The sequence below is a fragment of the Piliocolobus tephrosceles genome, chromosome 1, assembly GCF_002776525.5.
Source record: "Piliocolobus tephrosceles isolate RC106 chromosome 1, ASM277652v3, whole genome shotgun sequence".
Classification (NCBI taxonomy): domain Eukaryota; kingdom Metazoa; phylum Chordata; class Mammalia; order Primates; family Cercopithecidae; genus Piliocolobus; species Piliocolobus tephrosceles.
In genome coordinates this window covers 37,201,592-37,218,264 of record NC_045434.1, presented here as the reverse complement: position 1 = coordinate 37,218,264, position 16,673 = coordinate 37,201,592, and the positions used below count along the sequence as shown (strand labels likewise).

Below are 16,673 nucleotides of genomic sequence, written 5' to 3'. Positions count from 1 at the left end.
TCAATGATAGAACTGGATTTTAGGATTTATATCTGATTTCTAGTCCAAGGTCTTTCTAATACAGCAGGTCATCCTCAATTAATAAGAGATGACTATGTTTTCTTAATCAATATATTAAGCCTCTTGTTATAGAGATTATGAAAATGTTATGTTTACAGTAGATTAATTATATTTTCCTTTGACTCCCTAGCAAATAAACAATTTTTAAAGGGTTTTAGTTTTTTGTGTTTTTTTTTTTTCAGACAGTGTCTCACTCTGTCACCCAGGTTGGAGAGCAGTGGTGCTATCTCAGCTCACTGCAACCTCCGCCTCCCGGGTTCAAGCAAGTCTTGTGCCTCAGCCTCCCAAGCAGCAGGCACATGCCACTACACCCAGCTAATTTTTGTATTTTTAGTAGAAATGGGGTTTCACCATGTTGGCCAGGCTGGTCTTGAACTCCTGATCTCAGGTGATCTGCCAGCCTTGGCCTCCCAAAGTACTGGGAGTACAGGTGTGAGCCACCATGCCCAGCCTAATTTTTAAAAGATTTTCTGATCAGTCCTTATACATACCACACTTGCTTGGTGATGGGAAGAAATAGGTGACTAAATATCAGTCTGAGTAAACAACTAAGACTTTAAAGGCATATAACTTAAGTTACAAAAGTAATCCAAATTTATACAAAAGTATAAAGTAATACAAGACTTATTTGTATTACAACAGTAATACAAATTTATACAAAAGTAATTTGTAACCATGTTTCAAGTCCTCAATCTTCAGTCTTCCCTTTCTATACCATTTTTTAATTTTAAAAATACTATGTTGACTGAAATACAAAACCAAACACACACATACACACAAATTTGGTGTGTGTGTGTTTTGGTTTTTTCCTGCTATTTTTAAGGTACTGAAAGCTAGCATTTAATGACAAATCAGCCTATAGCAAAGGAACACTTCCATAAATTTGTGGAATGAACTAATGATTTGTAAGGTATTTGTTCATGAGCTTTCTCTGCTGGCTTCTTTTAGCATTTACTAGAAAAGGAAAGACCTGAAAAGGCAAATACAGTGGGCAGGAACCCTGTTGAATTCTGATACTCTCTCATTCCCAAAGGCCACCTCAATACCAGGCAACCCACAAATCAGCTGTGGTTAATCTGTACAAGTTGGGCAAAGTCTTCCAAACTTTTATTAGGTCAAACCCCTATTTCAAAAAAGCTTTATGTATCTCCAATATATGCATATTTATGTATTAATTATACCCATCTATACTTATGTACAATGTAAAACAAAACTGTTCAAAATAGAAGTTTTAAAAAGATGACAAAAGGATGAAATAATTTTTACCTTTCATTTATGAATAGTACAAAAATATTTTTGATCTAAGAAATTATCAATAACAATGCCTTCAGAACAAAACTGAAAAGTTGCATTTTTTTTTAATCTTCATTAAAAAAATACAGTATTTCAAAAGCCTGGTTCAAAGTTTAGGATTAATTTGATTTTGAAACTTAATTATAATGGCTATAAACTGAAAAAAACAGACCTCACGAAGGCAGAATACTCATAATATAATATATACACTTACAGTCAAGTTCATTGTGACTGACAGTAGATGTAAAACCTTACTTCAAAGAGTTAGCTTAGGCCAGGAGTGGTGGCTCATGCCTGTAATCCCAGCACTTTGGGAGGCTGAGGTGGGTGGATCATTTGAGAATAGGAGTTCGAGACCAGCCTGGCCAATATGGTGAAGCTCCATCTCTACTAAAAATACAAAAATTAGCTGGGTGTAGGGGTGCGCGCCTATAATCCCAGCTACTTGGGAAGCTGAGGCACAAGAATGGCTTGAACCTGGGAGACGGAGGTTGCAGTGAGCTGAGATCAGGCCACTGCATTCCAGCCTGAGTGACAGAGCAAGACTCTGTCTCCAAAAAAAAAAAAAAAAAAAAGCATTAACTTAATAATTTTTAAATTTTTGGCAAACTTCTTGTCAAGTTTACTAAAGTGTCAGTGTATCTGTAATTTGGCTGCCAAAAAGCTAGTACTAGAAGGAGAAACCTCAGCTCTGTTGTCATTTTCTTGTTGTTCACTTGTGCTTGCATTATTGGTATTACTGTTATGGAATCTTTACAGGAGTCTTAAGACATGTCCTTACTTTTCTTTTCTTTCCTTTCTTTCTTTTTTTTTTTTTTTTTTTTGAGACAAAGTCTCACTCGGTTGCCAGGCTGGAGTGCAGTGGCACGATCTCAGCTCACTGCAACCTCTGCCTCCCCAGTGCAAGCAATTCTCCTGCCTCAGCCTCCCGAGTAGCTGGGACTACAGGCGTGCACCACCACACCCAGCTAATTTTTGTATTTTTAGTAGAGACAGGGTTTCACCATGTTGGCCAGAATGGTCTCGATTTCTTGACCTCAAGTGATCTGCCTGCCTTGGCCTCCCAAAGTGTTGGAATTACAGGCGTGAGCTACTGTGTCTGGCCCCCTTACTTTTCTAATACTGTCTTCTCTTACTCCATGGGAGTTTTGGGCACACTCCTTTGGGGCCTACAACTCAAACATACCTGAAATCCCTACCCAGCACACTCAATCATTCTCTTCAATGCTTCCCAGACTAGGACTGAATTTGAAGCTAGGACTAATTTTCCACGGTCACCCCAGGTCAAATAAGATTCTTAGGTTCTTATGATCTGGGCCTTCACCCAAAAGCTGATCCAAAACCAACCTTCAGGATAAACGGACAAGTATAATCTTTTCAGGATACTCATGCTAACACACTTAAAGATGATAAAAAAAATAGTTATAGCTTCCTGTCTTTACAACATTCATTCCACTCAAGAAACATGTGTAAATGCCAACCAACTCATTGACGCAATCATTTACAAGTGTTATCTTAAATACACTACACTATACTTCCATTTACAAAAGTGTCTGAAAGAAAAAGTGTGGTTTGTGCCCCATCGGGTGGCCAAACTGGAAATTTCAAACAAGTTGCAGCAAGGCAAGTTAACTCTACCTAATCAACATAATACCTTTGGGAAACTGAAGCCTGTAACACAAGTGTTCCCATGGGAGAGTTCTATAAATGAAAATTTTAATAATGTTAACGGTAATGTCTCCTTATACTTGAATATAAGGGAAGAGTAGTTCATGCAGAACCTCTCCTTTCCAAAATCCTGCAATAAAAAATGAACTCATCGTCATCCTCTTTTAAGTTAAATATGAGAGTTTCACTGGGTTAACATCTTATTTACAGATCAAAATATCAAAAATTTTTGAAAGGATATTATTAATTTTAGAGGATGCTATTAATAGTCCTGTTAAGTTCTGTCCTCTTTATATATCAAACATAATTAAACCATTAAAAAACACAGAATTTTAGAGCTGGATGAGTCCTTAAATAATATGGGGTTGTGAGCTTAGAAATCAAGTCCAATTCTCTAACATTAAAGAAACTTAAGATGTGTCTTAGCTGAAAGAACAAATGATTTCATCAGGATCACACAGTGTGACCTGACTCTCAATGCTTACACATGCTCAAGAGACATACACATATTCCTAAACAAGTGGCTCAACCCCTCTGAACCTGAGTTTCCTTGCCTGGAAAAACAAGGTAGATAATCTTTAAATTCCCTTTAGCTCCAAAATGCTGTAATTTAGAAACCTTGTTATTTTATTACAAAACAAAGGGTACACTGAAAAGAATCATTCATGGGTCCCAAGAAACCAAAGACACACAAGGCCCTAGGGAAAGTCAGCAACCTAAGGTACCAAATACATTTGCGTCTTCTGCTAATATTCTGCAAAATAGTAACATGGTCATATTAGTCTATTTGGTTGAAACCAGGCTCAGTTAATTTTGACAAATCAATTGCAGAGCTTTAAAATATATAGTCATTAACTCTAAATTTTAAAAAAGCTCTTACAAAGATTTACCAGTGTTCTATTTTATATGCCAAGATTTATACTCAAACAGATTACTGGAAACAGGAATAGTCTCAGCTTGTTTGTAAAAACTACTTACAAATGGATCGAATAGATTTTCTTTATATGGCTTCTCCATGTTGGTCTATTATTTTATGCTTTATTATTCTGCCTATGAAGCCTGAATCTGTGAACACCACAACTTACTTTTCAATTAAAAAATATAAGTTTTCAGGATATTGATGGGTTATTACCATTAACAATTTTATCAATTCAAGGAATAAAAACCATTAAAAGTTAAATCAAAAACATGACCTAGAATGAACCTTGAAAAGCTCTGGCCCTATATACTTACTTTATGGAAGAAGAACGAGCCTGGGAAAGGCAAAAAAGATTGTACCCAGGTCTCATGGCTAACATATACAAACACTAGTATTTATTGTATTACCATATATACATATTATATATAATTAAATATGATTATAGATGTAAAATAAAATTTTCAGATTCTAATTCTCTGTTTATTTCAAGTAATATTTAATATAGCAAAATGACACAAAAAACCAAAGAAGCTGAACAGCTCATATTGATTCATAACACTAGAAAGCACCCTAGGCTAGAAACCAAGGGTAAAATACCAAAATTTCACCATCAGTGCTTGAAAAACAAACCCCAGCATCTGTTCTACTGATAGTGTTTTAAGAGCATCATCCTCATATGAGAAACTACAGTTTAATTCATTGTGAAAAGGTCCTTTTTCTCTAGCGAATTTTTATGGATGTCCTTTTCCCCCAAAGTTTTAAACTGCTAAAATTCCTGAACTCTAAAGACTCTCATTTACATCTCTCTATTACTTTTAAAGGAATAGCACCAACTCTTTGGAACCAACACACAAAACGGAGATTCCAACCCTATAAAATATTCGTTGATTCCAACTTACAAAGAAAAGTGCGCCTTATTTAATTTTGCCTACCAAACGATGAGTTTATCTAGGACAGGAGCCATATAGTAGGAACTCTGCAGAATCAAATTTCAATTATCCAGAATAAATGAATTTTTCAAAACATAATTTATAACTGGCCTGAGAAAGATAATGCAGACACAACATAATCTCAGGAACTTTTCCCCTCTGTGACCAATCTACAGTAAACATTTAGGAACAGTATCCAAGTGGACTATATGAATGAGGAGCCCCAGAATCACTGTTGTTCCTCCAGCCACAAAAGCGACATTACAAATTAAGAGGGTTGCATTTTCAAACTAAATCGTATGCTTCTCCTTCCAGCTTCAGATATTGCAAATTAATACAATTCTATGAAATAGTTAAGTGTTGAAATACCTAAAACGAATCATGGCATACATCCAGCCACTATTACTTCAGCCCAAAGCATTCCACGCTATATAACAAATCTAAGATGTGCTTCAGCATGCTCCTGTCCTGTGCCTCTATGAAGAACTGGCAGTGGTGCTGAAAATTACTACTAGAAAGATGAAAGACCAATACCCTTCTTTCAATAAAAACCATCACTTGGACTCTAGCCAAGGTTTTAAAACTGAATGTTATTAGAAACAATAAATCAACTCTGCAGGCTGAAATGGTAGTCCCTTATTTCATTCATTCTTACAAAGCATGGGCACAAAACACTATAAGAAATTAAGTGACAATAAAGCATTAATAATTCCAGGCCTTTCACTTCTAGCAATAATCAAATACTCTAGGTTGCAAGTGAATTTATTTCACAATATTCAAGATTCTGTTTAACCTACCTGCATCTCTTTCTCTGTCTTCTTCAATTATTACAATGGCTATATGAATAAATACACTCACTGCTATTGCCCAAACATCCTATCACTAAACTTATATAAAAATCAAATGGAGAACTAAAATAGTTTAATTCATAAAATCTAGCTAGGTTATGTGTGTTCATGTTGATTTTATATTCTTTGTTCCTGCACACAAAATAGATGTGAATTCCTGGAGGTTACAGATAAGTCGGTCTTTCTCTATCCAGGAGCTGAATTGCCAGCTACTGAGAATAACCTACTGCAATGCTTAAAGTCTCTTAGGTATCTTGTCTTCTGAACATATAAATGGGTTCATTATCTTTATTTTTCCCTGTATTAACGTAAGATTCCTTATTATCTATTAAATACCTTCCAGGAGTGTTAGCACAGAAATTGGGAGGGAATGGGGAGCACGATTCCCGTAATACACAGGTAAGGTATATTGTTTACGATATACTAATTTTCTCCCCAGCTAGCAAAAACTTAGCAGAAAATATAAAAATGTAAATAATTCTCTTCACTCCTTCCTCTTCCCTCCATTCCAAAACAAGAGGCAAAAACAAAGATTTTCTTACTCTGTAGACTTCACGCAATCAGTAAAGAGTCTTATTATCAAAGAAGAATAGTTGATTACAACGTGTTTACAAAAACTATAACCACTGCCTATGTGATACACACTTAAGTCAAGTTTCAACCCCGTTACAAAGCCTTTGTCAACAGTGAGCAAGAGGGAAAAAGCCGAAGGGCTCTTTGGAATGAAGGAAATCACTGGAGGGGCTTCTCTTGGAAGAGGATTCCTTGGTGAGAGGTGGAGAGAAACAAGACCTAACCTTGGCGAGGGGGCGCTCGCTGAGGGTGAGGACAAGAGGTCAGGACGAGTGGGGAGAAGGGGATTAGCGCGGAACCGCTGCGACCCAGGGCTGCCCTCGCACCGTGACTCCCCCACCTGCAGCTCACCCTCCCACCGTTCCCCTGCCCCGGCCCGGGCAGCGCCTTTCCTCCCGGCCCTCCGCCTGCATATCCGTTACCCCGGCGGCAGTGGGGCTGCGGGGGAGGGGAAAGACAGCGGAGCCGGGAGGCGGCCGGCCGCGGCGGGGATGCCGCAGTGGCTCCCCGCGGCAGCGGGTCAAAGTCTGCCCGGGCACAGTGAGGCAGCCGAAGCGGAAGGCGGCGGTGGACGTCAAGACTGGTGAGATGGTGGACCCTCCGAGTCCTCCCACACCCCAGCCGCTGCCAGTACCTCATACTGGATGTATTGCTTCCTCCACTCGGGAGTGATGTGCGCGGAGAGGTGCTCGGCGAACTTCATCCTGCCGTTTCCCCCTCACTCCCACTCGGGTCCAGCAGCTACAGGCGGCGGCGGCGGCGGCGGCAACAGCGACTCCGACTCCTCCCCACATGGGCCCCGGCGCGGCGCGGCGCTGCGCTTCTCTCCTCCTCCGCCGCCGCCGAGGTCTCTTCAGAGCCGCCCGCCCGCCATCTTCCTCCTCCTTTCCATGGCCCCGCCCCTCCCCGCCCTCTAGACGTCATCGCCATGGTAACCGCCTACACCGCCCTGACGAAGGGGGCGCTGTAAGGGGTGGGGCTTAGATACGTTTCTTAAGACTCCGCCCCTTGTGGGCCGTAATTGCTGAAGGCACCTCCCCGGACCTCTTCAGTCTGGCTCTCGTTGGCCTACAGCTGCTCTCTACCGCCAGTCTGGGAAGCAGCAGTGTTGTTATTGCAATTAATATTAATACTGTAGCAACAATAATCCACACAAGACGTTTATATTTACAAAGAACTGTGCAAATATTTTTCCATTTTGATATTTATTCTTCATAAAACCCTTAAGAAATGGATCAGCACTAATCCAAACTACGAAGCTGAAACAGATAGTTCAGAACTAAATGTATTTAAAGGAACAGTATTTTACATACTCTAGGTGCTCAATAAATGCTCATTGAATTTAATTAAAGCCATCAATGACAAAAAGTGCATGCTATTTCTGAATTTCAATGTAGTTGTCTAGTCCCAGGGCTATCAGAAAGGCCAATAAAAACACCAAGTGCGGGTACCAACTGCACTTGTAAAACTGAGCTTCCTGGGGTTGGGGGTGAGGGTTGGCAGGGAAACCAATGTTGAGAGGAAAGAGAACCCCCTAGAAGTACAGCTCTAAGCCCACCCCAGTAAAACCAGAAACAGACCCAGCATCCTGTCCCTGGGGAACTTGGGCAGCGATCACTCACAGAGCTCTGTACTACATTAAATGTGGGAGTGACAGTCTTGGAAGTCCCGATTCAAGACAGAAACCCAGGTCCTGCCCTGGGTGGAAGAGACCTAATAATAATTTATTGAGCACTCACTGTTCCTGTACCAAGTACCATTCTAAACCTCTTACATGTACTTTGTCCCTTAGTTCTAACCATTTTTTTTTTTTTTTTTTGGTCTCGCTTTTTTGCCCAGGCTGGAGTGCAGTCACACCATCATGGCTCACTGCAGCCTTGACCTCACAAACTTAAGCAATCCTCCCACCTCAGCCCCCTGAGTAGCTGGGAATACAGGTGCATGCCACCATGCCCAACTAATTTTTTTGTTTACTTTTGGGAGAGATGAGGTTCTTGCTATGTTGCCCAGGCTGGTCTTGAGCTCCTGAGCTAAAACAGTCCTCCCACCCAGGCCTCCTAAAGTGCTGGAATTACAGGCATGAGCCACCTTGCTCAGCCTAACCCTCACAATTTCGATGAGACTTCAAGATTTACTAAGGAACTACTATGCCTGGAGCAGTATTCTGAGGTATCATTCTCTGCTGTCTTTTTTTTTTCCTCCATGTACTTTTCCCCTTTCCCTTCCCCTTAATTCATGCCAATAGGGATTCTGCAATCACTTCCCAGGAGAGGGATGACACAAGATGGAAAATAGGCATAGACTATGAGTCTTTCTGGCTTTTTCTGTATAAAAGCCTGGCGAAAAGGTAATCAAGGTCAAAAAAATAAAGGAAGAAGAGTGAGGACTCCTCTCACCTCAGACCTCCCTCTGCTCACCATCAAGAGTCCCCTCTGCTGGAGGTAAACCTTGCCAGGAGAAAGAAACAAGCAAAAAGGAATATCTGTGCTACCAGGAAGGAGGCGAGACCACAGAAAGGAAATGGCTGTATGTTGCGCCTGGGAAAAGGGAACCAGGGACAGCTACAAAAGAGATTCCTACCTTTAGCCAGTCATGGACTAGAATGGGAAATTCTTAGTAGCAGCCCTGGTGGACCATGGCACACTGCTCCCAGCAGCACCATACCTCCATGCCTTAATTGTGCACAAAATTCTGGAACCATGGCCCAACCCAAGAAAGTAAGGAAACCCTCAAAACTCACTCTAAAATTCCTGATTTTTCTCATGTCTGATCCAGAGCCCTGCCACCTAGGGCATGACAATCTTAATTCATCCACAGAAGAAGATTTAATAATAAATTTCCTGCTAGGCGCAGTGACTCACGCCTGTAATCCCAGCACTTTGAAAGGCTGAGGCGGGAGGATCACCTGAGGTCAGGAGTTCAAGACCAGCCTGCCCAACATGGTAAAACCCCATCTCTACTAAAAATACAAAAATTAGCCGGATATGGCAGTGCACACCTGTAGTCCCAGCTACTCAGGAGACCAAGGTGAGAGAATCACTTGAACCCGGGAGGTGGAGGTTGCAGTGAACCAAGATTGCACCACTGCACTCCAGCCTAGGTGATAGAGCAAGACTTCGTCTCAAAATAAATAAATAAATACATTTCCTTATTCCCAGCATTATTTTTGGATATTTTACTGATAGAACCATCAAATACTTAGTATTTATTGAACATCAACTCTCTGATTTACCCTGAATCAGAAAAGCCCCCGACTTAGACTTTCTTTTGTGAATAGGCAAGCAACCCTTCATTTAACAAAACTTGATTGAGGCCTGTGATATTCCAGTCATGTCACTTTAGGACTGAAGGACAGTTCAAAATAAATTAAGACTGTTTTTTCCTTGGAGGAAATCACAATTCAGTCAAAAAGATGGGGCCGGGGGTGGTGGTTCACACCTGTAATCCCAGCACTTTGAAGGCTGAGGTGGGTGGATCATTTGAGGTCAGGAGTTCAAGACCAGCCTGTCCAACATGGTGAAAACCCATCTCTACTAAAAAAAAAAAAAAAATTAGCCAGGCCTGGTGGCACACACCTGTAATCCCAGCTACTCAGGAGGCTGAGGCACAAGAATTGCTTGAACTCAGGAGGTGGAGGTTGCAGTGAGCCAAGATTTCACCACTGCACTCCAGCCTGGGAGACAGAACAAGACTCTCTCGCAAAAAAAAAAAAAAAAAAAAAAAAAACCAACAACAGCAACAACAAAAAAAAAAGTTGGGCAGATAGACCAATAGCTCTTAGACTACAGTGCAATACATGCTATAATTGAGGTATGTGTAAAGAAACAAACATCTAAGGATCGGAGAAGCTGATTTTGAAATCCAGTCTTAGTCAACCATCTGGCAGGGAAAAAAACACCCCAAAGATCACCCCAAAGGCAAAAGGCAAAAAGTCAGAATTGTTAAAGAATGACAAGAAATTTTCTGACCAGAGTACCCTTTAAGGCAGTCAAATGTCCCCTCTCAAAGAAACTGCCTGGTCTAGTTTGGCTGTGTCCCCACCCAAATCTTAACTTGAATCATAGTTCCTATAATCCCCACACATCTTGGGAGGGACCTGGTGGCAGGTAATTGAATCATGGAGGCAGGTTTTCCTATGCTGTTCTTGTGATAGTGGATAAGTCTCATGAGATCTGATGGGTTTATAAAGGGCAGCTCCCCTGCACATACTCTCTTGCCTGCCACCACATAAGACGTGCCTTTGCTCCTTCTTCGCATTCCACCATAATTGTGAAGCCTCCCCAGTCATGTGGAACTGTGAGTCCATTAAACCTCTTTTCCTTTATAAGTTATCCAGTCTTGGGTATGTCCTTATTAGCAGTGTGAAAACAGACTAATACACTGTCCTTGCTCCTGTCTCTTGTCTTCCCAATCTGGCTCCCACATTGCCCAAGTGCAGTCCCCTTATTGTCAATAATAATTTGTATTAGACTATGAGGTCCTTGAAAGTAAACTGCTCATCTCTTGTTTTCTCCAATTTAGCACAGTGCCTGGCACTCAGGCATTCAATAAATGTTGAAGGAACAAAGCAAAGGAAGGCAAGAGGGGGAAGGAAGAAGGAAACAGGAGGCCACATGGAGGAGAGTTGTAGGAAATGAAGTTAAGTTGCAACAAAATTGTGAAGGAATAGTTCATGACAGCATAGGCAGTGTGGGGCCTTTGAAGAAGGTTAAGCAGCGAGTGACTAACTCAGGTTTGGAAAAGCAGGCTAGTGTAGCTTCCTGGGTTTGAACACTAGCTATGGGAGTAAACAGACTTAAATTAAAATTCCAGCTCTGGCATTTACAAACTGTGTGACCTTTGGCAAAGTGCACTAGCTCTTAAAGCCCCAGTTTCCTCATCTCTTAAGTGGGTATTACCACACCTTCCTCACAAGTTGTTTGGAGAATTAAATGAGATTCTACATATAAAACACTTAACATAATGACTGGCCCCTGGTTTAACATAAAAATTGGTAGCCCCTCAAAAACATCTGTCAACAGTGTGAAGGATGAACTAGGGCAGGGACAAACTCAAGACCAATTTATTAACAAGCACCTATGTAACACTTACGATGTGCCGGACACTGTTCTAGGCACTTTACAAATATAAATGTATTTAATCTTCACAAGAACTCTAAGAGGTAGCTACATTGTTATCTTCATTTTATAGATGAGTAAAGTTAGACATAGAGGTTAAGCAACTTACTCAAGATCACCCCCCTATTAAGCAGTAGACCTGGGTCTGAGCCCTGGCAACCCAGATGCAGAGTCCTTGCTCTTGAGTACTATGAGTGTTATGTTGACTGTGGATGCAACAGCTCCAGCCAGTTAGGATCATGGACAGAAGGAGGTGTGACAGGTGACTCTAACTCTAGTGACTGGGTAGATGCTGCTGCCGTGAGCTGTGATGAGAAATGAAAGTAGAGAGCAAGTCTGGGGCCCTATGAGATGTGGGAAATATGAAGGAATCAACAGAACATGCAGTACTCCAGTTGGAAATACTGATCTAGAGCTCCAGAAAGAGAAGTTAAGACTGAAAACTGAGGAGCTATTTGCATTTAAGTGATAATTAAGTTTGGTAAATCTGCCACGAGAGAAAGAATAGAGTGAAAAGGAAAAGAGCCCAAGGGAACATCCTTGCGTGAGCCTGATAAAGACAATGGGTCAAGGAGGGCGGCTGAGATGTGGTCAGAGTGGGCAGCAAGACTATTAGGAGAGAGTAGTGTCAAGGAAGCCATAAAAAGATGAAACTTTCATAAAGGAGGCAGTGATCAACAATGTCAAATGTCATAGAGAAATTGAGTAGGGTGACTTCTAAGCCATTGGGTTTTTAGCAAGTAGAGAGTCATTAGTAACCTCAGAAAAATGGCTTTGATAGCACAAAGGGCTACGAACGGCTGAACAGTGAACAGCATTTTGTTTTTGTATATCATAAACTGTGTTTATTCCATGTACATGTTTTAAGACGACCAGGAATGAGAACTTAATAGTATACTCAGCAGTTTATCTAGAAATTCATAAGTGCTGAGTCGGAACACTTTATATTTATCACACATAATGCTAAGTTCTGGAAGAGTTATACTTACCACAAAGTAACTATTCTAAAACTTAGAATTATGTGTGATAAATATAAAGTGAAATTGTTGCTTGAAAAAACAAGACTGGGGATCATGCCGAAAGGTGAAGAACTGACCTGCAGAGAGATAAAATCTTAAGCAATATCTCCCATTGAAACTGAATAAGCTAAGGTGTCTCAGGAGTAAATATCACATTTTCAGTACAGCTCAGACTCAGAATTATACGGGACCCAGTTCAGTTTTAAAATACAATAGACTTATCAACCCAATATCTGTTTGAGTCCCTGCGTTCAGTTCTTTTGGGCATATATCCAGTAGTGGAATTGTCAGATCATATGGGAATTCTGTGTTTAACCTTTTGAGAAAGTGAAGGTTTTTGAGTGACATCTTTAATCAGATAAATCATACGCTTTTTTTTGCTGAGTGGAAAATAGTCTTCAGGGGAGAGAAGGAAGAAGCAGGGTATATTAGGTTTCCTAGGGCTACCATAACAAATTACCCCAAACTGGGTGCTTAAAACAACAGAAACGTATTCTCTCACGGTTCTGGAGGCCAGAAGTCTAAAAATCAGGGTTTCAACAGGCTTATGCTTTCTCACAGACTCTAGCAAAGAACCCGTTCCACGCCTTTCTCTTAGCTTCTATTGTCACTGGCAATCCGTGGCATTCTTTGGCTTGTAGCTACGTAACTCCAGTCCCTGCCTCCATCATCACATGCTGTTCTCCCACCATGTGTCTCAGCATCTTCATGTGGTGTTCTCGCTCCTTGTGTCTGTTTTCTCTTCTTATAAAGGCATCAGTTTTATTGGAGTAGAACTCACCTTAATCCAGTATGACTTCATCTTAACTTGATTATATTGGCAAAGACTTTTTCCCAAATAAGATTACATTCAGAGGTACCAAGGATGAGGATTTCTATTTATCTTTTTTGGGGAAACACGGTCCACCCACAACACAGGGAGTGTAATGGCACCACTGAAATAATCCAAGGAAGAGATGATGGTGGTTTTGATCAGAGGGTAAGCAACAGAGGTGAAAAGAAACAGTTGGAAATTCAATATATTTTGAAGGTAGATTAAACTGGATTTGTTGGCAGATTAGATGTGGGGTGTGAAAAAAAGAGAGGCATTAAGGATGACTCCAAGATCTTTTGTCTGAGTGACCAGAAGAATAAGGTTGGGAATATTGCAAAAGAAGCAGGTTTGGAGTGGAGGGAGTAACTCGAGAATTCAGTTTCAGGTATGTTATGTTGAGGATGCAGGTCAAACATGCAGGTGGAAATGTCCAATAGGCAACTTGGCGTCTGGAGATCAGCAGAGAAGCCCTAGATAGAAATATAAATGTATGAGTCAACAGAATAAGAATAGTATTTACAGCCACAAAACTCCGTGAGATCACCCAAAGAGTGAGTATAGACAGAAAAGAGAAGAATGACTGGGCATGATGGCTCACATCTGTAATCCCAGCACTTTGGGAGGCCAAGGTGAAAGGATTGTTTGAGCCAGGAGTTCACGTAAAGAGAAGAGGTTGTAAGACAGATCCCTGGGCAATGCTTAAAGGTTGGAAAGATGAGGAGAAATTCACAAAGGAGACTGGAGGAGATGAAATCCATGCAGTGAAATTCATCATTATTTCAAGAAATATTTCCATAAAAGGGAGTAGAGTAATAAGGTGCTATATAGATTAGAATCGAATAAAAGACGGTGCTTTTTGAAGGGGAGAAATAACATCGTGTATATATTCTAATGGGAATGATTCGGTGAAGAAAGAAAAAAATGATTATACAGGAAAGAAAGAGGATATACATTTTCTGTATGTAAAACCAGATATAAAATACACATGGATTAGAACAGGGAGACAACATCAAGAATGATGTTCAGAAAGGCCGGGCGTGGTGGCTCAAGCCTGTAATCCCAGCACTTTGGGAGGCCAAAACGGGCGGATCATGACGTCAGGAGACGGAGACCATCCTGGCTAACATGGTGAAACTCCGTCTCTACTAAAAAATACAAAAAACTAGCCGGGCATGGTGGCGGGCGCCTGTAGTCCCAGCTACTCGGGAGGCTGAGGCAGGAGAATGGCGTAAACCTGGGAGGCGGAGCTTGCAGTGAGCTGAGATCCGGCCACTGCACTCCAGCCCAGGCAACAGAGTGAGACTCCGTCTCAAAAAAAAAAAAAGAATGATGTTCAGAATGGTTTTCTCTGGGTTAGAAATTTCAACTGATTTTTACTCCTTGCACTTTTCTATGTTGCTTTTAATTTTTACAAAGTACCTTTATCAAATCTACAAAAACAATGAGAGTTCTATTTCAGTAACCCCAGAACCAGTGGTATCCAATAAGTGTCACAAAGTGTCTGTGCAGTATTTGATACTGCAAGCCACAGAGACAAAACCAGTAGACCAAGAGATACAGAAAATCAAGGCCAGGCCTGGTGACTCACACCTGTAATCCCCACACTTTGGGAGGCCAAGGTGGATGGATTGCTTGAGGTCAGGAGTTTGAGACCAGCCTGGCCAACATGGTGAAACCCTGTCTCTACTAAAAATACAAAAATTAGCCAGCCGTGGTGGTGTGCACCTGTAATCCCAGCTATTTGGGAGGCTGAGGCAGGAGAAACGCTTGAACCCAGGAGGCAGAGGTTGCAGTAAGCTGGGATCACACCAGTGCACTCCAGCCTGGGTGATAGAGCAAGACTCCATCTCAAAAAAAAAAAGAAAAGAAAATCCAGGGAGGGAAGCCCAAGCAAGGGCCCAGAGAAGGCAAAATAGTCCAGACAGGAAGGAATTGGCCCTTAAAAGGAGGAGAGACCTGACATCACTTCTGACGTGGGAGTGGGGATGATAGCAATAATTAGCGCGAATATACATGAGTTAGTAGGTGGATGGGAGGGAATTTCAGGGAGTTTACATGCAAAATCTGTCTTTCCTCTCCAAAGGAGACAAGTTAAATCACTGGTTCAGGGAAATGGGAACAGAGTTGGGCAAGAGGTATGCAGGCAGCACTGAGGGCCCCTTGTGGTTGTGATTCTATTACAATCATTTGTAACAGAATCAACTGGGATGATTTTATCAGTTATTCCAGCAATCCAGAGCAGGAATTGAGGGGAAGGATAGTTGGATTGATCCAAGATTAGGAATTGCAGAAATTGCTTCAGGACAAGGACATAAAGACATTGAGGTAATAATAAAAACAATAAAAACTAAGATTTATTGCATTTTACATGCATTATTTAATTTAATCCTCACACTGGATAAGGATGAAAAGGATATTCAGATAAAATATCATGGCAAAGGACAAGGATTTTAAAAGTGTTTTGTTTCCATTGAACAGATAAGAAAACTGAGGCTCACAAAAGAACAAAGCAGGAGGCATCACGCTAACTGACTTCAAACTATACTACAAGGCTATAGTAACCAAAACAGCATGGTACTGGTACCAAAACAGAGATATAGACCAATGGAACAGAACAGAGCCCTCAGAAATAATACCACACATCTACAGTCATCTGATCTTTGACAAACCTGACAAAAAGAAGAAATGGGGAAAGGATTCCCTGTTTAATAAATGGTGCTGGGAAAATTGACTAGCCATAAGTAACTGGATCCTTTCCTTACTCCTTATACGAAAATTAATTCAAGATGGATTAGAGACTTAAATGTTAGACCTAAAACCATAAAAATCCTAGAAAAAAACCTGGGTAATACTGTTCAGGACATAGGCATTGGCAAGGACCTCATGTCTAAAACACCTAAAGCAATGGCAACAAAAGCCAAAATTGACAAATGGAATCTAATTAAACCAAAGAGCTTCTGCACAGCAAAAGAAACTATCATCAGAGTGAACAGGCAACCTGCAGAATGGGAGAAAATTTTTGCAATCTACTCATCTGACAAAGGGCTAATACCCAGAACCTACAAAGAACTCAAACAAATTTACAAGAAAAAAACAAACAACCCCATCAAAAAGTGGGCAAAGGATATGAACAGACACTTCTCAAAAGAAGACATTCATACAGCCAACAGACACATGAAAAAATGCTCATCATCACTCGCCATCAGAGAAATGCAAATCAAAACCACAATGAGATACCATCTCACACCAGTTAGAATGGCAATCATTAAAAGTCAGGAAGCAACAGGTGCTAGAGAGGATATGGAGAAATAGGAACACTTTTACACTATTGGTGGGACTGTAAACTAGTTCAACCATTGTGGAAAACAGTGTGGCGATTCCTCAAGGATCTAGAACTAGAAATACCATTTGACCCAGCCATCCCATTACTGGG

The 16,673-nt window shown here is 40.9% G+C and overlaps 1 protein-coding gene across 1 annotated transcript in view; it reads right to left on the bottom strand.

Annotated features, from left to right (window-relative positions):
* The window catches only part of XPR1 (xenotropic and polytropic retrovirus receptor 1), a 260,416-nt gene extending 253,217 nt beyond the window's left edge, over nucleotides 1-7,199 (bottom strand). Inside the window, exon 1 of the mRNA XM_023203523.2 lies at nucleotides 6,925-7,199. Within this exon, the coding sequence (XP_023059291.1) occupies nucleotides 6,925-6,993 (69 nt within the window). The 5' untranslated portion in view covers nucleotides 6,994-7,199. The remainder of the gene's footprint in view (nucleotides 1-6,924) is intronic.
* Between the last annotated feature and the right edge of the window lie 9,474 nt (nucleotides 7,200-16,673).